The sequence below is a fragment of the Ilyonectria robusta genome (assembly GCF_021365365.1).
Source record: "Ilyonectria robusta strain PMI_751 chromosome Unknown BGZ61scaffold_51, whole genome shotgun sequence".
In the NCBI taxonomy this organism is placed as follows: domain Eukaryota; kingdom Fungi; phylum Ascomycota; class Sordariomycetes; order Hypocreales; family Nectriaceae; genus Ilyonectria; species Ilyonectria robusta.
In genome coordinates, this window is record NW_025764485.1 from 163,438 (window position 1) to 184,230 (window position 20,793).

General features: G+C 50.2%; 10 protein-coding genes across 10 annotated transcripts; 6 read left to right on the forward strand and 4 right to left on the reverse strand.

Annotated features, from left to right (window-relative positions):
- Positions 1-768: 768 nt before the first annotated feature.
- On the reverse strand, positions 769-1,335 carry BGZ61DRAFT_570515 (uncharacterized protein; the record flags this gene model as incomplete). Its single annotated transcript, XM_046256047.1, has 1 exon — positions 769-1,335. A coding segment is annotated over one exon (567 nt), but the record flags the coding sequence as incomplete, so codon positions are not given.
- A 3,874-nt stretch (positions 1,336-5,209) lies between these two features.
- On the reverse strand, positions 5,210-6,201 carry BGZ61DRAFT_523990 (uncharacterized protein; the record flags this gene model as incomplete). Its single annotated transcript, XM_046252615.1, has 3 exons — positions 5,210-5,310; positions 5,473-5,548; positions 5,854-6,201. 3 exons carry the CDS (start codon positions 6,199-6,201, stop codon positions 5,210-5,212), a joined length of 525 nt encoding a protein of 174 aa, XP_046094870.1.
- A 558-nt stretch (positions 6,202-6,759) lies between these two features.
- BGZ61DRAFT_540982 (uncharacterized protein) lies at positions 6,760-8,064 on the forward strand (the record flags this gene model as incomplete). The annotated part of the gene is made up of 2 exons (XM_046254982.1): positions 6,760-7,036; positions 7,091-8,064. 2 exons carry the CDS (start codon positions 6,760-6,762, stop codon positions 8,062-8,064), a joined length of 1,251 nt encoding a protein of 416 aa, XP_046094871.1.
- A 384-nt stretch (positions 8,065-8,448) lies between these two features.
- On the forward strand, positions 8,449-9,087 carry BGZ61DRAFT_466794 (uncharacterized protein). Its single transcript, XM_046247707.1, has one exon. The coding sequence runs from the start codon at positions 8,664-8,666 to the stop codon at positions 8,964-8,966; it is 303 nt and encodes a 100-aa protein (XP_046094872.1). The 5' UTR covers positions 8,449-8,663; the 3' UTR covers positions 8,967-9,087.
- Positions 9,088-9,307: 220 nt separating this feature from the next.
- Positions 9,308-10,158, forward strand: BGZ61DRAFT_523992 (S-adenosyl-L-methionine-dependent methyltransferase; the record flags this gene model as incomplete). The annotated part of the gene is made up of 2 exons (XM_046252616.1): positions 9,308-9,713; positions 9,743-10,158. The coding sequence occupies exons 1-2, from the start codon at positions 9,443-9,445 to the stop codon at positions 10,156-10,158; spliced, it is 687 nt and encodes a 228-aa protein (XP_046094873.1). The 5' UTR covers positions 9,308-9,442.
- A 1,013-nt stretch (positions 10,159-11,171) lies between these two features.
- BGZ61DRAFT_372425 (uncharacterized protein) lies at positions 11,172-12,128 on the forward strand (the record flags this gene model as incomplete). The annotated part of the gene is made up of 1 exon (XM_046242173.1): positions 11,172-12,128. A coding segment is annotated over one exon (957 nt), but the record flags the coding sequence as incomplete, so codon positions are not given.
- Positions 12,129-12,224: 96 nt separating this feature from the next.
- On the reverse strand, positions 12,225-12,932 carry BGZ61DRAFT_540985 (Cupredoxin; the record flags this gene model as incomplete). The annotated part of the gene is made up of 3 exons (XM_046254983.1): positions 12,225-12,406; positions 12,472-12,635; positions 12,694-12,932. 3 exons carry the CDS (start codon positions 12,930-12,932, stop codon positions 12,225-12,227), a joined length of 585 nt encoding a protein of 194 aa, XP_046094875.1.
- A 2,292-nt stretch (positions 12,933-15,224) lies between these two features.
- BGZ61DRAFT_190591 (uncharacterized protein) lies at positions 15,225-15,520 on the forward strand. The gene has a single exon (XM_046237795.1). The coding sequence runs from the start codon at positions 15,326-15,328 to the stop codon at positions 15,503-15,505; it is 180 nt and encodes a 59-aa protein (XP_046094876.1). The 5' UTR covers positions 15,225-15,325; the 3' UTR covers positions 15,506-15,520.
- A 799-nt stretch (positions 15,521-16,319) lies between these two features.
- BGZ61DRAFT_570544 (uncharacterized protein) lies at positions 16,320-17,790 on the forward strand (the record flags this gene model as incomplete). The annotated part of the gene is made up of 3 exons (XM_046256048.1): positions 16,320-16,823; positions 16,900-17,024; positions 17,077-17,790. Coding segments are annotated over 3 exons (894 nt in total), but the record flags the coding sequence as incomplete, so codon positions are not given.
- A 1,242-nt stretch (positions 17,791-19,032) lies between these two features.
- On the reverse strand, positions 19,033-19,278 carry BGZ61DRAFT_540988 (uncharacterized protein; the record flags this gene model as incomplete). The annotated part of the gene is made up of 2 exons (XM_046254984.1): positions 19,033-19,200; positions 19,249-19,278. The coding sequence occupies 2 exons, from the start codon at positions 19,276-19,278 to the stop codon at positions 19,033-19,035; spliced, it is 198 nt and encodes a 65-aa protein (XP_046094878.1).
- Between the last annotated feature and the right edge of the window lie 1,515 nt (positions 19,279-20,793).

A 20,793-nucleotide genomic window follows, 5' to 3' on the forward strand; every position in this document is an offset into this window, starting at 1 on the left:
GCTGCGTATCGGACGCGGGATCCGGACGAGGCTGAGGCTTTCCTGACGAGCCTCGACCTGGCATACAAGCGGACACGGCTGGCGATATCGAATCCCCTCCGCTCGGCAATCTTCTTCCACCGGGAAGTGTCCATGTTCTTCGAACACTACGTGAAGACATAGGACGGGATCAAGTCACATATGATAAGTTTCTACATATTCGGACTACAAGAGCTATCTAACGTTTCATTGGAGTATAACTTCATATTGTAATTGTAAGGATATTACGCGGGTCGGGTCCTTGCCATCAGCGCTGGACCTCCGGAGCCTGATATAGAGATGTGAGGTGCAGTACCCGCACATTGTGCGGATACTGGTTCCTCTTTTGGCCTAACGGCTGGGAGTTCTATTGCTGATCTCCAACACCTCTGGAATCAGTACAGTAATTTCCTTCACAGACTTACTTGTACTTCTTATAGTAAAATATAAGAGATCTAAAAGTTTCATAAAGTCTCGTAAAGGACAGACATTGTATTTAATATTTTTCAGGCCAGTTTTGGCTTGTCAACTATGACATCGTTCCGATGCCTTCGCATAGCATGAAGGAGTGTGTCAATACTTCCAAACATAAAACATGAACTCGAGCTCTTCATCCACGTTAATTCCCTTCTCGATACCTCGTCGCCAGTCAGGCTTATATTCACCATTCGTCGCTTTCTCATACCCAATCCTAAATCGTCTCCCACAGAGACCGGTTCGGAGCCAAGATTGGACCTGAAAGCCAGTGGCCTAGTAGCCCTTGCCGTAGCCCTTGTCGTGGTCCTTCCAATGGTCCTTGCCGTGTCCCTTGTCGTCCCCTCCATGCCCCTTGCTCTTGTCGTCCCCATGACCTCCATGCCCCTTGCTCTTGTCGTCCCCATAACCTCCATGGCCCTTGCCCTTGTCGTCCCCATAACCTCCATAATCATTGCCACGGCGATCTTTGTTGTAGTGGCCTTTGTCTCCGCCCTTGGAAGGATAGCCGTACTTGTCGTCGTACTTGTCGTCGTCATCGTCGTCATCTCCCTTGCCCTTATGCTTCCCACCCTTGTCACCGTAGCGACCGTATCCGCCCTTGGGAGGATAATGGTCGCCGTACTTGGCTGGAGCACCTGGCTCAGCCTCAGGGGCAGGGGCGGCCAGAATGGCCGGGGCAGCAGCGGCAATGAGGGCGATGAGGGAGAGCTTCATTTTGACGTCAATGGGTGAGAGGATGTTTGAGGAAGTAGGAATTGCAAAGGGTTCGTCCAAGAGGTATACTAAGAGAAGATAGCGGTTGTCAGGAGAAGTCAAAGTTGATTCTATCTGTATGAGCTGGGAGATAGAGATGAAGATTCATTCTTGAAGATGAGGGGGAAGGCCTCAGCTTTATTCACAGACGCTCTCCCATTACAAAGCCGGATGACTTGAGTTGTTTCATGTCGCCATGCCTCCCAAATCTGGTCTCAAGATTACATGAATTCCTTGTTAGCCTTCACCAAGTCGAACACCGAAGCCAAGACGCGTGTTGCCGGCTCCGGCAGATGATACACCTCAAAGCCATCTCGGCATCTGCAAAGGATAAATGACATGACGTGGCCATTCCTGTGTGTGGTCTAGGCTAGAGAAATTCCGCCTTTTGGCCAGGTCTCACATCATCATTAACTCGTCATTTTGGATGCACGATGTTGCACTGAATGTTTTTGAGCTGAATTCTGACTGGGCCTCGTTGACTTTCGCCGAGACCTTTTCTTATTCATGCTACTAGCAGATCGTGCAGAAGCACAATCAATTCCATGCGAGTTTCTTTTTTTAGACGGCTATGTGGTCGTCAGCTCCGAAACTATGCTTGAGTTCTACGTTGCGGGCTTAGTGGATCTGTTGTTCGGCAAACGGGGATATACCAATCGTCATGACGGCATCTGCAATATCTCAATCCACTTTCGCGACAATTTTAAATTCTCAGATCTCACAGGGAATCCGTCTGGAAGCTGCAACCGGGATTCTGCTAGGCTTAGGTGAGACTAGGTGATTTCATCGCCGCATAGCTATTGGTCACTATATAAAGCACTCGAGCCTACGAACTGGAATATTTCCGGCCGAGAACGGCTATATTGGGAAGTGAGTTTGATCTCCTGATGGTAGCAAACGTGGAGGTTTCGTGCTAGACCCGAGTAGCTTCCGTTCTTGGTATCCGACCTAGCCGAACGGCATCAAATCGCCATCAAAACGCCATCAAAACGCCATCAGCTGAGAATACAACCTCGAGGGAGCGATGGAAGCCTGTCGGTAGTTTCTAGCAAGGAACCAGAGACTAGACTTTGCTACCCTACTCCAGAAAAGCATAGTGCAGGCACTTGATTGCTTGTGATGCATGCCGTGGCTGACATCGCCACATCGAGATGGACGCAATTGGTGCCCGCACCACCTCGTGTCGGCAGCTTGGCTCTCCGGCTGAAACTCTATTAGCCAATCTTATAATGCATGAGCTTGCATGACAGTGAAGCAATTGAAATTACCCCTCTGTTTACATCCCGCCCGATGGCGACAATCTGATGGTTTCTTGCCTCAGAGCAAACATCACAATTGCCGAGATAAATTACGAAGACGTTGAGACATTGGAGATGCATCTCATCCACTTCCCTTTGACTGATCTCACCTTTATTAATACCTCATGTCAGACATATTTTTCAACGCGAACGTCAATTTTCATCATGATGCATGAAATAGACTCATTAACATGCAACAAAGAAAATGTGCCCGTTGGGTACGACTGGCCATCGTGCTCAGTGAGCGTCGACATGTGTGACGCTTGCATTAACCGTCTAGTTGGGCGAGCTACCGGTAATAGACTCATCTAGCTGAGCAAAGGTGACACCGATGAGTGACGTGCGTTGATATCAGAACATCATCGTGCCTGAGAGATCCATGCCGCTACGTACTAATGACTCAGCAGGTATTTGGATGAACTTGTGATTTCATCGTCATAGAATATGCTAGATGTTTCCTAGCTACCTAGATTTAACAGGTTGGACGGTACCAGAGCGATCCGCTTCCGTTCGATCGAGTTGACTGGACGCAACAGAGGCCCTACTTGTCCGTCAGTGGTACTCTAGTGCGGTTTTACACTACACATTATCCGAAAATCACTATAAGTGAGAGTGAATAACTTGGGAATTCAACCAGGGTGGTCATCAATTCAATCTGGGGCGTCGATTGAGTTGAAACAGGGGTGGCACGGTCTGTTATATGGTTACGTGCACGCTCGCACGGTTCACATGTTGATCTTTCGTCCACCGGAGGCGTCAGTGGATTGAATTGATGACCACCCTGAATTCAACAGCCCAAGCTTTCGAGTTGGATACCCACGTCATGTCTGTAAAAACGCGCTCGATAATCGATTTTACGTAAATGGGGTAGGAAAAAACAACGACCTCTCATGTTACCTATTCATGCTAGCAGTTGTAATGGGTAAGGCGACATCAAGATATCAACTAGGGGCTAGTCAAATGGAGCGACAAGCACATGATTATACGAGGCCAAGGAGCTCAGACTATATGGACCTCTTTTGAACCTCGCGAGCAGCTGCCACAGCAAATGTTAACGAAGTTATGAGACAAGAGGGGATATATTGCAAACACTATAATAAAGGCTAAGGCTAGAACTTGACCTGACAGACTTAGAAGACGAAGAAGAACTTGACAAGAGGAGAGTACGATTTTTCTGTGTGCATATATCACTCCGAGATAATAGCACTCTCAATTGTATGCCGATTTTGCGGGGCATAGTGGTATGAGCATCCACCCTCAATGGTAGCCGCAGTTAGTATGCTTGATAAGCAGGGTGGTGCGTTTTTCAAATGCTCCTCGAATGTATCCCTTCGTATTCCAAGTCCCCACATACTTAGGGATCCTTGGCATTTCCACATTGACTAAAACCTTGTCAGATTTTACGAATCAAATTGATGTGAGCCTGCCGAACTGGAAAGCTCAGACTATTCTCACTTTCTAATGAAGCTGAAATAAAGGCAGGATTACCGTAACACAGTTCTTTCCGAATACCTCAGTTTTATGGTGTTTAATGGATTTTCGTTTTAACCAAATTGTTTATGATGGATGGATGGAATGAGAACCCTCTTCAACAGCAGTCGCCACTGGAGAATGACAACATGGGACAATTTCTTCCCAGTAGCTTCCAAGAGATCGAGTTACCACCGCTATCCGCTGAAGAGTTTGCCACATATAACCGCCCGGCTGTTATGATGGAAGGCTTTGTACGGTGAATTGCTGATGTGCTCGTTATACTCTAGCTAACGAGACTGGAGCACGAACACTTTCGTCGTATTTGGAATACCCTGCTTAAAGCATGCAACCCTGAATAATTGTTTAACCGACTTTGAAGAAACACTTGCAACCTGAGTACAGTACAATAATGTGGCAGATATTTAAACAATCACCAAACATGGTGCCTGATTAAAGCGAGCATCCTTTGCATGTCCAGATTGTTCCGAATTTTCTTAGTTAACAAGGTATGACAAATCCATGTGACATGAAGACGGAGAAAGGCGCACGCCTCGAGATGTCAAAAATCTGGACGTGGCTGGAACTATAACGCTTGGCAGGTAGCATAAGTCAGCTACCCTAGTAGTTGACCAAACCACTAGTTGACCGGCCCACTTTAAGCCGCGTTGACCACAACGCGTCTCTGGCCACACGCGTTTCTTCCTTCCACAACACCTCATTGGGCAATTCAACCTCTTTGGGCTATTCAGCATGCCCAATTACACTGAAAATGACCTTCAATTGGCTATTCAAGAGGTTACTGAAGGCACCTCAATGCGCAAAGCAGCCAATCACCACAATGTTTGCTACGGAACTGTGAGGGGCTGGCCCATCTAGGATGAGAAGTCTCTCCTCATTAGACCTATCCGGCTTTGGTGGTAGTTTTGAATCGAGCGAATTCTACTACCCGCAGTCGCAGGATACGTAATACTCCTGAAATCCTCACAATATGTCTTGCAACCGACGACTCAAATGCGTGGGGGATGAAAGGGGCGCTAGCAGGACATTTGGTAACCGACGATCTCCAATTTCCCCATTACTTGTGATTTAATGCATGCAAAACTTGGTAAGAATACTTAATTCCATCTTGCAATTCTATTGGTGCAGTCGTTTCCTACTGGTCTATAGCAGTTGTCATGATAATTTGCGTTTTATGGTACTCGGGATCCTTCAGTGTTGGAAGAACTAAGAGCCCCCTCAACTTCAGGATTAAGGTTAAGGTTAAGGTTCAACGTCCTAGATGTAGGACTTTCTAGGACTCAAGTCTTAGAAGGGACCACTCGATGAAGATATACGTATATGTATGAAGCCTCAAGGTCTTTTGATTAACAAAAAGGAAATAACAATAAGAACAACATATTCCCGCCCAGTATCGCTGCGCAATCTTTCATCAGCAGTTGGCCTATTCACATACCTTGCGCCAGCTCCCTTCTCCGCCATTGCAACACAGCATGCCAATTTAGGGCGACCGCCACACCAAACAGTTTGAGCTTGAAAACTAGTAGAGGTGGCAGCAACCCGTGTCGACGTCCCACAAAAAGATGCTTGTAGCCATCGATAGTCGTCCGTGAGAGATACGGATGGGCTTGACGGTGCGTTTTGTTGGGTGATCGTGGAAGTCAGCGAGGTTGCTGTCACGGGCTGGGGAGCGAGTCGCAATCGTAAGTTAATCGAAGCTTGCAGGAGCCAGTGGGCGCCATTGGTCGCCGTCCAGGTTTGGTCGCGGCGGCCGCTGAGACAATGCACAGTAACGATGCTGGGCGTCAGAATGAAGTCTGAAAGTCAGGACGCTTACTCGATGAGGATCTGCGATGCTGTCATGGGTGGAAGCGCCAACTGGGCCCGTCCCAGGTGCATAAGCCATGCCCCACCCCGACCGGGGGGATTTCGTATTCATATCGTAAAAGACGACTCTGACGGTCTGAGCTGCGACACGCCAATCAGTGCCAGCTGCCAATGTCGCGCAGCTTAACGTAATAGTTGACAAGGACCAGGGTGGCTCGGTACGATGTCGGAGGGCTACTGTATAATAGAGGAGGGTGAGTGTCTGAAAGAGCGCGCGGCTGATGCCAAAGAAATTGTCCCAGAGGAGTTGACAGGAAGCCGGTGACTTGCGTCTCTGAACAGAAATGAGATGCCACATGACGGAAACGATCTGTCACACTGACGATGGGCAGCTATTATAATTCCTTGTACGAGCGGAGGAGGGGGCGTTCCCGGATCCGATCCGGTACGGTGCGGCAATCCGATATTCCGATGTGGGTAATCCGTCTTTAAAGTTTGAGACATCGTATGGGCGAAAGGAGGAATAAAAGGCTGTGGCGTTGGTGGTATTGGCGTTGGTGGTGTGGTGTTGTAAGTACATGCTTAGACCGCAAGTGAGATGTTGGTCGGCGGCCGCCCGAGGGGGAGGGCGACCAACAATCGACCCGTGGCCGCACACTAGACAAGCCACGATGGAGACGGGTAGGATTAAGGTGTAGGCATATGGAAACCGGAGTAAGCGGCACTGGTTTGATGGTACATGCGTCAGAGTCAGCGGCACGCCAGATTGGTCCGCTGGAAAGAACCTGACATCTGACGATATGCTATGCAGAAGCGGTTGAATAATGGTATCTGAACGAGGATATATATTGAATAGGGATGCTCCGGGACACTTGCGTCATCCCAATCGCTCGCCATTCTTTGTCGTACTCTCGCCATGCCTGCTAATCCGCCGAAACGACCAGGGCAGCCGAAACTGCGAACCAGCTGCGATCAATGTGGTGCGACCAAGGTGAAATGCGACCGAGGCCAGCCCGAGTGCGGACGCTGTGTCTCTTATGGCAGGACATGCGTCTATGGGGTTTCACGGAAAATGGGGAAGCCGCCGCGAGTGAAACTTCGATCCAGCTTAAGTCGGACCCCGGGCGATCAAGCCGGAGCTGGTGCCGGCGTTGCAGATGTGCGCCAGCTCGACAGCAGCAGTTCCAGCGATGGTATATTAATTGCGACGTTCGATCCGCTCCCAAGCATTACTGACGTAATCGCAGCCTGGGATGCGATAGATGAGAACACCAACTGCATAGGCCTGGATGCATTGGACAGCTTGTTCAACGACCTGAACGAGCAATTTCTGCCTACTTCCCCTTCTCTCAATCTTGGTAAATGGGCCTTGACAGATCACTTCAACAACCACTTATCCCCTAATATGCATCCCGGGCCATTTCCAACCCCGGAGTCGACTGACTGGGGGAGTTATCCATCAACCGAGGCGTTCACGGCCCAGCCCACCGCACATCAATCCCCATCCGACACGAATTCACACTCTGGCAGAACCGCAATGCCGTCTGCAGGCATCAGCGGCCACGACTGCCCTCGGGAGGCATACGATATCCTACGACACCTGTCTTTCCCCAATCTTAACAACATTCACTCTACCTCATCACCAGGAACAACACCAGCCTCGGCGACAAGCAGTGTTGGTAATCAAGTACCCTTGGACCACGTGCTACGCCTCAGCTCCGAGGCCAGCGAGCGGCTCGGTCCTCTTCTGACCTGCTCCTGTGCTCGATCGCCGCATCTTGCGTTTCTCTATGCATCAATCATATCCCGGGTCCTACTATGGTACCAGCAAGCTGCTGGCTACACACATGGCGCCTCATGGAGTCATGTCCGGCCAGACTGCTCGCTTGGTATGGGTGGCGCAGAAGATACAGCTACAACCGCTCCGTACACGACGGGGCTGGCTGTTGCGCCTGCCAAGATGGCTATAGGGAGTTTCAACGTGGACGACCCACGTATCCAGACGGCATTGAAGATCCAGTTATTATCCGGCGAGATGGGAAGGGCCGGCCGCCTGATTGATCAATTTACGTCACTCAACTCGGGCGGCCAGTGTCAGACGGATGAATCCAATTTTGGCAGCGTTGATAGACTGTATCAAAGTTTACACCTCTGGCTAAGGGGCGAGCATTCAAGGATAGCCAATTTGATGAGGTTAAAATTGAGGGAGCTCAACACATGAATAGAGCATAGAGCCAATATGTCGTCCCTTGCGTATGTCCACTTCTGGCTTGGATCTTCACCTCCTGCGTCGTATGCATTGCCCCCGTATTACCAAGTACCGAGACATGCCACCGACGTCAATCGGTGCGTCTCCGGGCTCAGAGGATTTCTTCCGCGCAGTCTCATGCTTTTTTTTTACTCCTCAGTCTCTTCTCGCCTCTTGGAATGACTCCGACGGCGAAGGACAACACTCTTATACCTAATCTTAGACAGCATCTCGAGTCGGTAATGTCTTGGTTGTATTATTGGTAATGAAAACGGATATGACCCCTATGAAGCCCAACAGGCTTGTGACCCGTAGGCTACGTCTACGATGACTCAATCGGTATTTACTGCTTACCTATAACTAAAAGTAAAGTGCATATTACAGGGGGCACAGCTTGGTATGAGGGATGTACATCCGTCGCATTTCCTGGTGGCTGAGCTTCCCCGTATGTCTCGGCTTCCGACTGAATCTGAGTAATTCCTTGGCTTCGCGGTGATCTCCAGCTTACATTAAGAGTGCAAGAGGGGGACGAATGTAGCTTGCTGAACGGGACTGCCGGGCGACTGACCGAGATGGTGGCAAACCTGAAGTTGATAAAGCGCGGAGTCGGCCTTTGGGACGCCGGCAAGAGCGAGCTGATGCACGATCCGAAGGCCAGACCGGAGCTGAGCGACGTCTTCGGCCTCGACTTCACCAGATTCCCCAGGAGCGCGCGCATTGGAATACCTACGGTACACATCTACGGCTCCAGGGACCCGAGGTGGCCCGCGGGCATTCAGCTCGCGAATTCTGTGACGACAGACTGGAGTACGACCATGGAGGCGGCCATGATATCCCACGGTCTACCGAGGTGTCGAACAAGATTGCAGATATGATCAAGCAGGTTATGAGTTAAATACAAATACCCACAGAGGAATGCAAAGAAGGAAGCATCAAGGATTGAATCGATTGCTCGGTTTGGATTAATAAAAGGACGTGACGATCAATCAAAAGGATCAATCTACTTGGGAGGCAGTGAAAATGGCACCGGCAAAACGGCACGGTCGCCAAAAAGAAGCGGAGCTACCACCGTAGGGATCCGGGGTGTCTTTGCTGAACGCCGAATAAATCCGATAAGTCCGCCAGCGTACGTGATCGATGGTGAGATTCTCTGCAGCGTGCTAGATAGATGACTGTTGGGACAGTGGTGTGACGGCAGCCACTGGGAATAGAAAGAGCGGGAATAGAAATATCAGGAATAGAGATATAAATACCACCCACCTTCTTTCGTTTAGAGTAGAGCCTCGATGTTACTTGGGTCCTAGCGAGCTGTGCTCCCGCTTTAAACCCGGCATAACATCAAAAAGGTGTCATGGCAGGAAACCACTGGCCCAGCCACAGTCACGACGATCCCCGTTGGACAGCTGTCGATGCGTATACGATCCCGCACTCACATCCGGCGCCGCGGCCCAATGCCAAAGTGCTCGAGAATGTGCTGAAGTTATCCACGGCGGCTGGCCTCCCGGACTATTCGCTCTCGCCGGCGCAGGCAAAGTTCCTGGCGCTGCACTGCCGGGCATCAGGAGTGACACTCGCGCTCGAAGTCGGCACTTTGGGCGGATACTCGGCCATCTGGGTGGCGAGTGAAACCCACAGCTACACCTGACAACAGTCGAGTACAACCCTAGACACGTCGACGTGGCACGCAGGAACATTGAGCTCGCAGGGCTGTCGCATCGCATAGAAGTCATTCACGGCGAGAGTGTCGATGTCCTGGAAACGCTGCGTAGCGAGGTCAAGGCTGGGACGCGTCCCCAATTCGGCTTCGTTTTTATTGATGCCGATAAGGTGAACAACTGGAACTACTTCCGACTGGCCAAAGACATGGTCAAGCCAAACTCAGTCATTTGTATGGACAATATCGTGCGCGAGGGAGAGTTGGCGGACCTGAGCATCACCGATCAGGACGTCGTGGCCAGCCGACGCGTGGTTGAGAATGCTGGCAAGGAGCCCGGTGTCGACTCAGTCGTTATCCAGACAGTGGGCGAGAAGAGCTACGACGGTTGGTTGTGGGCTCTCGTCAGCTAATAGGGCCGCTTGTTGGCTCGGGTTGATCATTCTGCGCAATGTTGATATTCATGTAGTAATGGCTTCGCTTAGAAAACAAGGTGACAAGCGTGGGCCGAGTGTTGGTTGTATTGGCGCAAGCCTTGTATGATGTATCACAGCTCGGGCATGATGAAGACGGCAAATCCAATCTCGTATTGTGAATTCACAGGGACATGCCGCATGGTAGTATCATCACCGTCGTTTCTGTTCCCTCGAGTATCTGACCTCCAGTGTGCCGACGACAGATTCTCGTATCGGGCTCTGCCGCTGTAGTTGTTGGCCTCTTATTGCATCTAAAACGTAAACGCCCCCCGCCTTCTTCGCATCATTCTTGCTGAACGAATAGTGGCTTGCTGATGCCCTGCAAATGCAGTCTGCGGGGAGTCAGCACCGGTGGGCCCCGGATCTGCCAAAGCGTATCGTCCGGCGACCGAAATCTCGCGGAAGCGTGTCGGGGATCAAAGATGGGGTTTAACTTGCTCGCCCAGATGACCCATTTCGTGCCGTATCCACTCAGTTACCGGCCCTGACCTGGCACGGCTGGTCCATCGACATGCATCCGCCGTCGATAGTGTCTTGCATCGCCAGCTTAGTGTTTAGTCTCGATTAACCTCGGTGTGATGCGAGTCTCTGTCGCAGTTACCACCATATTGACCAACTTTACGCAAGAACTGTTGGTTAGGGGTGTTATCATCAATCGTTTCGTACACAAATCCTCTCGTGCACAAATTTCATCTTCGCCCAGCCTTTCATCATCGTTATTGATAATACCGACTGATCTTCGCAACTATCCTAGAACTCAAGATGAGCTCCGCTCAATAGACAATGAGTATAACAGAGCTGAACTCCAAGCAACCGAACTTCTAGAGTCAGCATGTTGTTAGGGTTTAATGGAATGGGATGGGATTGGTTTTGCATGAAGCAATAGTGACCACAGTTGATAGAAAGCCGTGGTGTTGACATTCTGACACACTCTCATTGTATATTTGTTCCAACGCGCCGACTACGCAGAGAGAGAGCGACAGGAGGAGCGACAACGCGCCGAGAGAGAGCAGCAACGCGCTGAGGAAGCAGAGGAACAAACCCGGCCCACGACACTTGATGCATACATAGCCGCGTGCCATGAACTCGTCTTCTCCAAATTTGCCGTCGAAACAGACAAAAAAATGACCTCGAAGGGCCATATCACCAATCCGCGTAACAAGTGGTGTCCAACACATCTCAGGCCATGGTCGGACTTCCTAGAACAACAAAGAGCTATCTTTGTCTTTGGTGCACTCTACGACACGTTTCCTACCCAGAGCCGCGCTTTAGAGAGCCGAAGTTTCCTGGCCGGCCTGGGAAACCGAATCTCCCCGCGATCTATAGCAAACGAGAAGACACTCGAGCATTTCCTGCAGAACAGTGTGGAGGATCCAGTCAGAGCGATAATAGAGCAGCTCAAGCAGGTGGATGAGGTCAGCAGTGCTTTCGACATGGGAAATGGCATCATCTTCGAGAATCACCTCCATGCCATCAGCGACATTGCTGAAGAAGTTGTTGCTCGGGAGACTCCTTCGACACCACTACAGACGCCGGACCGCACACGAGACCTCAACCAGCTGCGACCCGATCAGATCTGCGTCTATCGATCCAACGATGCACTTGCGATGACGCGTACTATGGTCTACGTTTCTGAGTATAAGCCCCCCCACAAGCTGACCGCTCCGCATCTTCGTCTCGGTCTGCGGGCTATGAACATTCCCAAGGACGTTGTCAATCGAAAAACCATTCCCACTTCTATGGACCCGGACGCGCTTTTCCAGTATCTCGCGGACAGGCTGACAGCGTCTGCCGTCACGCAGACCTATCATTACATGATTGAGGGAGGCCTTGAGTATGGTCTTCTGACCACTGGCGAAGCGATTGTGTTTCTCAGGGTCGACTGGGAGGAACCGGAAACGTTGTAATTATTACCACCTAGCAGAACCCAGCCCCGAGGTGTCCGCCCACCACTTCCACCGTCATTGCCGCTCTCGCCCATTTTAGACACAAGAGCCCGTCAGTTAAAGACCACTGTCGATCTGGGCTGGGATGTTCGTCGACGTCCACGTGCCCCACTGGCGGCAGGTCTCAGCGACGACGTTGGGGATCCTGAACTTCTCGACCTTGTCCGGGTTCGTGAGGAACTGGATCAAGAGGCCGGCGGAGACGTGCCAAGCAATGTGGCAGTGGAAGGGCCAGACGCCTAAGAAGCAAGGTTGTTAGCGAGAGAGAACCCGAGAGAGTCAAGATCAGGGGTAAGTAGCGCACCTGGGTTATCGGCGGCGTCGAACTGGATCACCACATGGCCTTTGCCACGGACCTGGATGACGTCTCGTCGCTGGGGGTTATTTCGGTTGATGATGGTGCCGTCCCACGCTCCGTCGCCCTCGTGGAGGATGTACATGTTGAAGCCGTGAAGATGCATAGGATGACTGCGTGTCAGTTAAGTTAGCATAGTTCTTTATCTTGCCGAGAAATGGGTCAACTTACGGGAAGGGAGTGCTGTTGATGACATTGACTCTGACACTCTTGGCCTTGCCAGTATTCCTCACGTTCCACTGCTCTTCGAAGTCATCTTCTCCGAGCTTGGCAAGTAGCAGGGTAGGGCTGTTGTAGTTGGCGCGGAAGTCAATACCGTCAAACGAGAACAGGCTGTTGCCACTCTCGTTGACGAAGAGCTTGACCTCGAAGTCATAGGTTAGTTCAGGGGCAGGCAGGGGCAGCTTCATCAATGGGACGGTCTTGGCCAGGTCGTCGTTGACACAGGTGCCGGGGTCGGGAACATCCTAGGCGGTGGACTTGGGTTCCTTGGTCTGGTCGGCTTTGTTGTAGTAGACGGCGGCCAAGGCGTTGGGCTGGCGGGCTAGACTGCAGGGGACGGAGATGTTGGCACGCATCCAGTAGGCGTCAAGCTGGCCGTTGGCCTTGACCAGGACGTCGGTGCGCTGACCGATGCCCAGGGTGACGACCTTAGTATCGTAAGGTTCGACCTGGACGAAGTCATTGGCGATGACAGTCATGGTGTGGCCGTCGATGGAAAACCGCTGCAGGGCTTCCGCGCCTGTATTGATGAGACGCAGACGATGGGTTTTGCCACGCGTGAACTTGAACTTGGAGAGGCCGGCCTGGCTGTTGCAGGGGGTTGGGTCGTCTGCAGAGAGCGTGGAGCAGTTGAAGTTGTTCTTTCCGTTGATGAGGTTGTTATTTGAGAAGATGATACCGCCGCTGGGGCTCATGACGGTTTCGACGAGGTCAAAGTACTCATCGTGATACCAATCACTGACCATGACAGGACCGATATCAATATCGTAGTCTCGCTTATCACGAGGGCCGTGGATGACCATGGGACCGACGAGACCAGCAGCGTATTGAGCAGAGTAGTGAGAGTGATACCAGCTAGTGCCATACATCTCAGCGAGGAACTGATATGTGAAGCTCTTGCAGGGGGCGATGGGGCATTGGCTGATGCCAGGGACACCATCCTCCCAGGGCGTACCCGTCTGGAGGAAGCCATGCCAGTGCAGGGCGACGCCCTCATCTTCGATCTCGTTGTGGACGGTCACTTGGATGGTGTCACCCCAGTTGGCCTCGATGGTAGGGCCGGGGAAGGCCCCGTTGATGAGGATGGCAGACAGCTCGTAGCCATCAGGGGCGATGGTACCCCGCTTGATGGTGAAGTCATACCTCCTGATGACACCCGTATTGGGATGGGTCTTGTAGTAGTTGGTATGGGCATTCAACTTGCTCCAAGGATACCCATTTGGGGTGGGGTTGTTGGTCATGAAGTATGGGAGCGTAAGGGCATCAAACGTTCCCAAGACAGACTCGCTGTAGAGAGGGCTTAATACTTGGCCATCATATAGGAGAACAGACAAGGAACAGGTGATGAACATACCCATTGGTTTGGGACTGGCTCAAACCTCCTCCAAGAGAAGTATCAGAGTAGTGGCTCAAGTGGAGAGTAGCTTGAGATTCTAACTGGGAAGGGGCTCCCCAGGGGGCGGCGTTACCCATTTTCAAACGAGTGATGGAGTGGAACGATCGACGAATCCCAAAGAGTGTGGACTGAGGGTGCTGGAATAAAACCTCCCATCTTCACGGCGGGATCCCACGGCCTTTATATGTCGTGTGCTCGTTCAGAAGCAACAGTCGAGGCGAGCCAAAGAGGCTGACGTTCCAAGACCCAGGCATAACGCATTTGCCGAACAGCCGTGCCCAATTCCTACTAGCACCACACAGCTCATCTCAAGCCAAGGCGTGACGGTACGTATCTGGGCGCTCAGTCGAGCTCCTAGAGGACATCTCTGAACATGGACCAAGTACGCAGGTGGATAGGCGAGGAGTTGTTGAGCGGGACGGCCTGGATGTGGGGCATCAAGCATAGCTCAGGTACAGCTGCAAAGCAGGATGACAGTCAGCACACCAAATGCGAGAAAAGGCCACTCATAAAGGCCTAATGCCGCCTATCAGGCGGCTGGATTCTATCTCATCGACCCATATCGCAGTGGCCGAGGTTGTAAAGGTGTGGTGGCTTCAGCCTTAGACGCGGGCGTAAATAGTAACAGGATCGGCAATCAGGGTCAGGGGATTGAGAGGGATCCGTTGAGAATGGCTACAGAATGCACAAGGCCCTTCGCGGAGAACCGACGTGAGGTCACACTCCTCGGATCTCCAGGGAAGGCCCATGGACATGGAGAGTCCGAGTTAACAGTGACTCTGATGGTGTGCCCCATGGTGGTGGGAACTGTGGGATCGCTTGAGCCGTTCCTGACACTAAGTAAAGTAAAGAAGCAAGGTGGACCCAATAGGAGGTCTCACTTAGTAACTCGAACGCGAACAGGATCCGCGTTGGGTGAGATCCGCCCTCGCCCGGGGCAGACTTGCCTATCCTGATATGCTATCCTGATATCATCTCTGCTATCCTGCTATATCCGATATGATATATATCGGATATCGGATAAAGCTAGGCTCCCTTATCCTGATATCAGGATAGATATCAGGATAAACTGCCGGCTCTGATGGCCAGATTTCATATTACCGGCTGATAAGATCCGATCTTTCCGTGTTTGCAGTCTTCAAATCTCTCAAACTTTACCGCCTGACTCAAGTGCGTAGATAGAACATGTTCTCTTACTTCGAGCCTCTACTATCCTTAATTATGGCCTCTTCATCACAGCAACCTGCGGATTGCACCTCACAGTCCCAGATGAGCATTGATCCTGCTGTTGATGCAGAATCAGCACCATCTGAGGTCCTGAACTTCGATTGCATATTCCGCGCGACATATCTGCATAAGGGCTAGTTAGGACCATCAGGGAAGCGCAGAACGAAGGGAGCAGTAGTCTATGAATGTCTCCTCTGTTACTCTGATCAGACCTGGTCAGATCCGAAACGAGACAACGCCATATACCATGCGAAGCGCAAACACAGCGATATCATTAACTCTTCGGATAATACGATACCCGAACGGTCATCAGACATCGGTCCTCCATTAAAGCAAGCTGGGCTCGGCGATTATTATACAGCAAACCCATCAGAATCAGCCCTCCGTAGAGTGTTCAATCCCTAGCGCTATACTGAGAGCATGGTTGCCCTTCTCACACGTCGTCGACTACCCTTTTCGTCAGTTACATGGGATGAGATGCAGGGCATCATACTAGCCTGTAATCCCGCTATTGAGAACCTTATCATGACATCACGACATGAAGCAATGCGTCATATTACTGCAAACTTTAGCCTATATCAGTCGCAGTTGAAGGCTAAGCTACAGAGCGCCGTTTCGAAGGTCCACATCTCATCTGATCTCTGGACATCGCCACATCGCCATGGTGTACTAGCAGTATGTGCACGATGGATTGACAAGGATTACCAGCCTAGGAGAGCACTTCTGAGTCTTCTAGAGATTCGACACAGCCATTCTGGTGAACATCAGTCTCGACTTATCTTCTCAACACTCGTCCTTTACGGCATCACGAATCCACTCGGCTGCCATACTGGCGATAATGCGACGTCAAACGACACGTGTTTGCAGCATTTGTCAACCAGGCTTAAGCGGGATCATAATGTACGTCATACTCCTGTCTTATTCCCGTATCTAGTCGTCTAATCTATAGTAGATCAACTGGGATCCGAAACGGCACCGTATCCGCTGTATCCTTCATATTATCAACATATCCCTTCAAGCCTTTCTTTTCGCGTCTTCACGTGAAGCACTTCAAGCCGCCCTTGGTGCTGCTAGCGACGTCACTGGTGATGAGCTCTACGAACGGTTCTATCTCGTCTTGCACGACGCGTCTGGTGGTGATACATCAAACCAGCCAGATCAGACGCGAGCTCAGACGAGACGCCCTGGCGGCGTCGCATCCAAAAAGGCTTCCGTTCAACAGGGAAATCCTCCATCGAGAACAGATAATAGATTAGACAACACCACTAGTAGGAAGGGCTGGTTTATGATTCCTGCCCTGCGCAAACTACACCGGATCGGGCTGTGGCTACGTAATTCAGCTATCCACAGTGATGCATGGGATGAGCGCATCAAACTACGACTCGGTATTGATAATGATACGCGCTGGAATTCATGGTATAGGATGATCGATAATCTAATGAGGAAAAAGCAGCAAGTAAAGCAGTTCCTGCTTGAATATGACAAGACTCTGGGTGATAATATTCTCACCTCTTCAGATTGGGATTACCTAGAGAAAACACACGCATTTCTCCAACCTTTCACATCTACGACTTTGTGGGCTCAAGGCGCGACGACGACGCTCTCGCAAAACCTTATTATCATGGATATACTACTTCGCCATTACGAGCAGAAGTAGGTATTATCTCATCTTTTCATCTAACTAAACCAATTACTAATCAACTCTTTAGGAACTCTATGAAGCAGAAGAGACATATGATCCTCTCATGCTGCACTCGATTGATATGGGCTGGTTCGTACTTGATAAGTACTATACTATGTCTGAGGAGTCACCTATCTATGCAACTGCCCTCCTCCTCGATCCGTCGAAGCGAGCGCGATACCTTGAGATACACTGGAAGGAGGAATGGGCGGCGACTGCCATTACGCACGCACGTACAATCTGGGAGGAAGAATACAAGATGGCGCCCGCCCTCGGACCTGCCCAGCCGCTGAGCAAAGCATCTAGCTCGCAGCAGGGACAGCCAAACGAGCTTGATCGGCTTCTGGACGAGATGATGGTCGCTGAGGACATAACCAGGGACGTAGATGACTTCGAAAACTTTATCCGCACCCAGCCGATAAAGATTGAAGGCTCTCCTCTTATCTGGTGGTGTCAGAGGGATCAGATTCGGACATATCCGCGTCTCAGTCGCATGGCCATCGATATACTATCTGTCCCCCCTGGTTCTGCTGATCCCGAGTCAGCATTTAGTGGATGGAGACGTACTTTATCATGGGATCGCGAAAGGATGTCATGCGCTAATTTGGAGAAGGTTGAATGTATCGGTAACTGGCTGCGTGAAGGACTCATTATACCATCATCACGTGGTGGTAGAGGGCTCATCGTGGACGGTGAAATAAACGGTAGTCTTCGGGTTGATTCAGATGATGATCTAGATTAGGATCGAATGAAATATTGCCCTTTAAGCTATGTATCTATTTTTATATCATCTCTGCTAAAGCTGCTAAAGCTACTAGCCTGATATCATCTCTGCTATCCTGCTAAGCTGATATCATATCAGGATAGTGTGTTATCCTGATATCAGGATAATTTATCATATCAGATATGATATCAGGATAGGCAAGTCTGGCCCGGGGACTTCTGGTCCTGCAGATATGACCTAGCGCCAAGTCATCACGTATCTTCGGCGAGTTGCACGGATACACACTACACATGTAGCGTTAGAATCTGGGCTATGTGTGATTCAGGTATAAGGCAATCGAACATACGCCCCATACCAGGCCGTCCTGGCCCCTTGGCCCTGTTCGAAACCGACCGGTACCGCGACTGGTGGTCGATCTGGAGTCCGGGCCTGAGATGTCTATCGTGATTGGCGTGGGTGGAGGACATGCAAGGCCCAGGGACCCCAGCATGGTCTCACAAAAGGCAGAGAGGCCACCATCAGCCATCCCGTAAGCCTATCGTAGCATACATGGGCAAACCGTTTAAACGGTCGAATTTTTCCTCAAACGTTTGAACGGTTCAAAAATATTGCAAACGATTAAACGAACGAATAAACGATTTAAACGAACGAATGAACGATTTATGACGGTGAGAAATATCCACCGCGCCTGCTCTAATACCAGTCGAAATAATGCCTACTATCATCGTCAACGTCCCGAGAGTCACCCTCCGGCCGTGGGATTCCGATTAGACCCATCCCATTCTCATGCAGAGGCCGTATGAGTCCTTGACGCAACCAATTGCCCGTATATTTAATTATCTCGATAGTTTTATATGTGATTCGCAATCTATCCCATGAACATGTTCTTCTTGCCCCAGAAAACGTCCTCTCCGGCTCTGATGACTCTACTGGGATAGAAAGAATATAAATAGCTATACGGCTAAGTTTCGGATACTGCTTTCTCTGCTGTGGTTGATACCACCACTCCAGAGGCGTATAATCCGGAGGGATATCTGTTGCATCAACGTTGATGAAGCTAATGAAATCATCCCTAACACTCGCGTTAATAGTCCTAACCTCTAGCTTCTTTGATAGTATTGCGAGTTGATTTGGCTTCTTTGCCAGCGGTGGTGGCATCGACGTGGGGGTGGAGGGATGGTCGCTGGGTTGCTCGTAATTAAATTCCTTTTGCCAGAATGCTGTGGCTGAGGCAATAGTATCTTTATGCCATTCCTTTGGCTAGTTCTGCTTGATATATGCGATGCGTTTATAGGGATCAAGGAGGAGAGCGGCGGCGTATACGGGAACCTCGTCAGTTAGGCGGAAGTATTTAGAGAGGATAAACCATCCCATATCGATGGCTCGAACCATCCGTTCGTCGGAGTGTTCATCCGACTGATATATCTTCTGATACAATGTTAGTAATCGACTTGATGTGGATAGATTGAAGGGTACCTTTTGTTCTTCGTAATGGAGTAATAACATATCCATCAGTATCAACGATTGTGAGATAGACGAGTTATCTCCCTCTGCATACAATGTTGCTGAAGAAAATGGCTGAAGAAACGTATGTGCTTTGCCTAGCAACTCCCAATCTCCAACTAATAGCCAATTGTCTCCGATGGCCTCTTTGTGATCAGATATAAAGGACTGGATTTTGTCCTTCTTTCTAATTGCACGATTAATGACCTAATACCAGGACGACCAGCGGGTACAATTATCCATCCCTAAACGCAGTCCCACTGCCTTATCCTATGTATTCTGGTGGAGGCTTGATGATGTTAGCCACACAGCTAAGCCATGAAGCTTGCGTAATGCAGGGACATTCTCAACGCCGCTAAAGTCGTCAGCCTATATCACGGACGTATTGCTAGCCGTGCTGCCCTTGCGCTTGTGCTTTCTGGCCGGCTCTCCGTTCTTTCTTTTTGCTGTATTTCGTTCGGCGGCAGCCTTCTTTTGATGAGAGGCTAGGACCTCGGAAAACTGGGAGAGAAGCTCCTCTCCAGTGACACCGGATGCTGACTCGAGTGCTGCGACTAGAGCCTCTTTAGAAGATGCGAGAAGGAAGGCTTGAAGGGAAAGATTAATGATATGCGTGATACAGCGTATACGACGTCCTTTTGCGTTGAATTTAATCTACTCAATGTCAGCCTATAGCCTAAACTGCGTAGTTAACTAACCTTGTGTCTACTTATTAGCTTGCGTTGTATAGACTCAAGACATGTGTCGTTTGATATCGCGTTGTCACCTGTGTGCCAACCAAGTTTTGACTGTATCCCGTACTTCTCTGAAGTATCGATAACAGCCTGCGCTTGAGCTTCTCCAGAATGACTCTCTGTACATTCTGGTAGAGATAGTAGTGCCTTATGAAGCTTGTAGTCTTTATCTACCTATTGTGCACATACAGCAAGTAGAGAATGTCTATGCGGTGATGTCTAGAGGTCTGTTGAGATATGAATCGGACTTGACGCAGTGGTGAGACTGTTCTTGATCTCGCTGCTGTAAAAATCATAGTTTGCTGCAATATATCGGACCATCATACGCTGTAAGGTAATAAGGGAGTCTTTAATATATGGGTTACACGCGAGAGCTAGTTATTAAAACTCGTCCCATTCAATAGCCGAAAAGGGCACTCTCCGACGCGTGAGTATGCTGATTAATGCTTCCTGATATACTTGCGGGTTGAAGGCATTTCGAAGTGCATCCTCGCTTGCTACAGGGCGAAAATGTGCGGAGATTGAGCGCTGGGTGCCCGAGACAGACCTGGTGGATCTGGATGCAACGGGATGGTTATTTCTGATGTAATTGGCAGCATTTGCCTTATGGTCGTATCGTTTATCTCCACATACAGTACAAGTATAGATGGTTTTACCTCCAGTCTTGCGTCCGCGTGTATTTGAACGGTCCTTCGTGATGTCCATAATTGAGAGGAAGTTTGACGGCAATCTATTGACATCTGGGGGGTTTTCTGTAGCACCAATAATAGACGATATGTCAGAT

Coding starts and splice junctions, on each gene's coding strand:
- BGZ61DRAFT_466794 (XM_046247707.1), top strand. CDS start 8,664: ATGGTGGCAAACCTGAAGTTGATAAAGCGCGGAGTCGGCCTTTGGGAC.
- BGZ61DRAFT_190591 (XM_046237795.1), top strand. CDS start 15,326: ATGTTCTCTTACTTCGAGCCTCTACTATCCTTAATTATGGCCTCTTCA.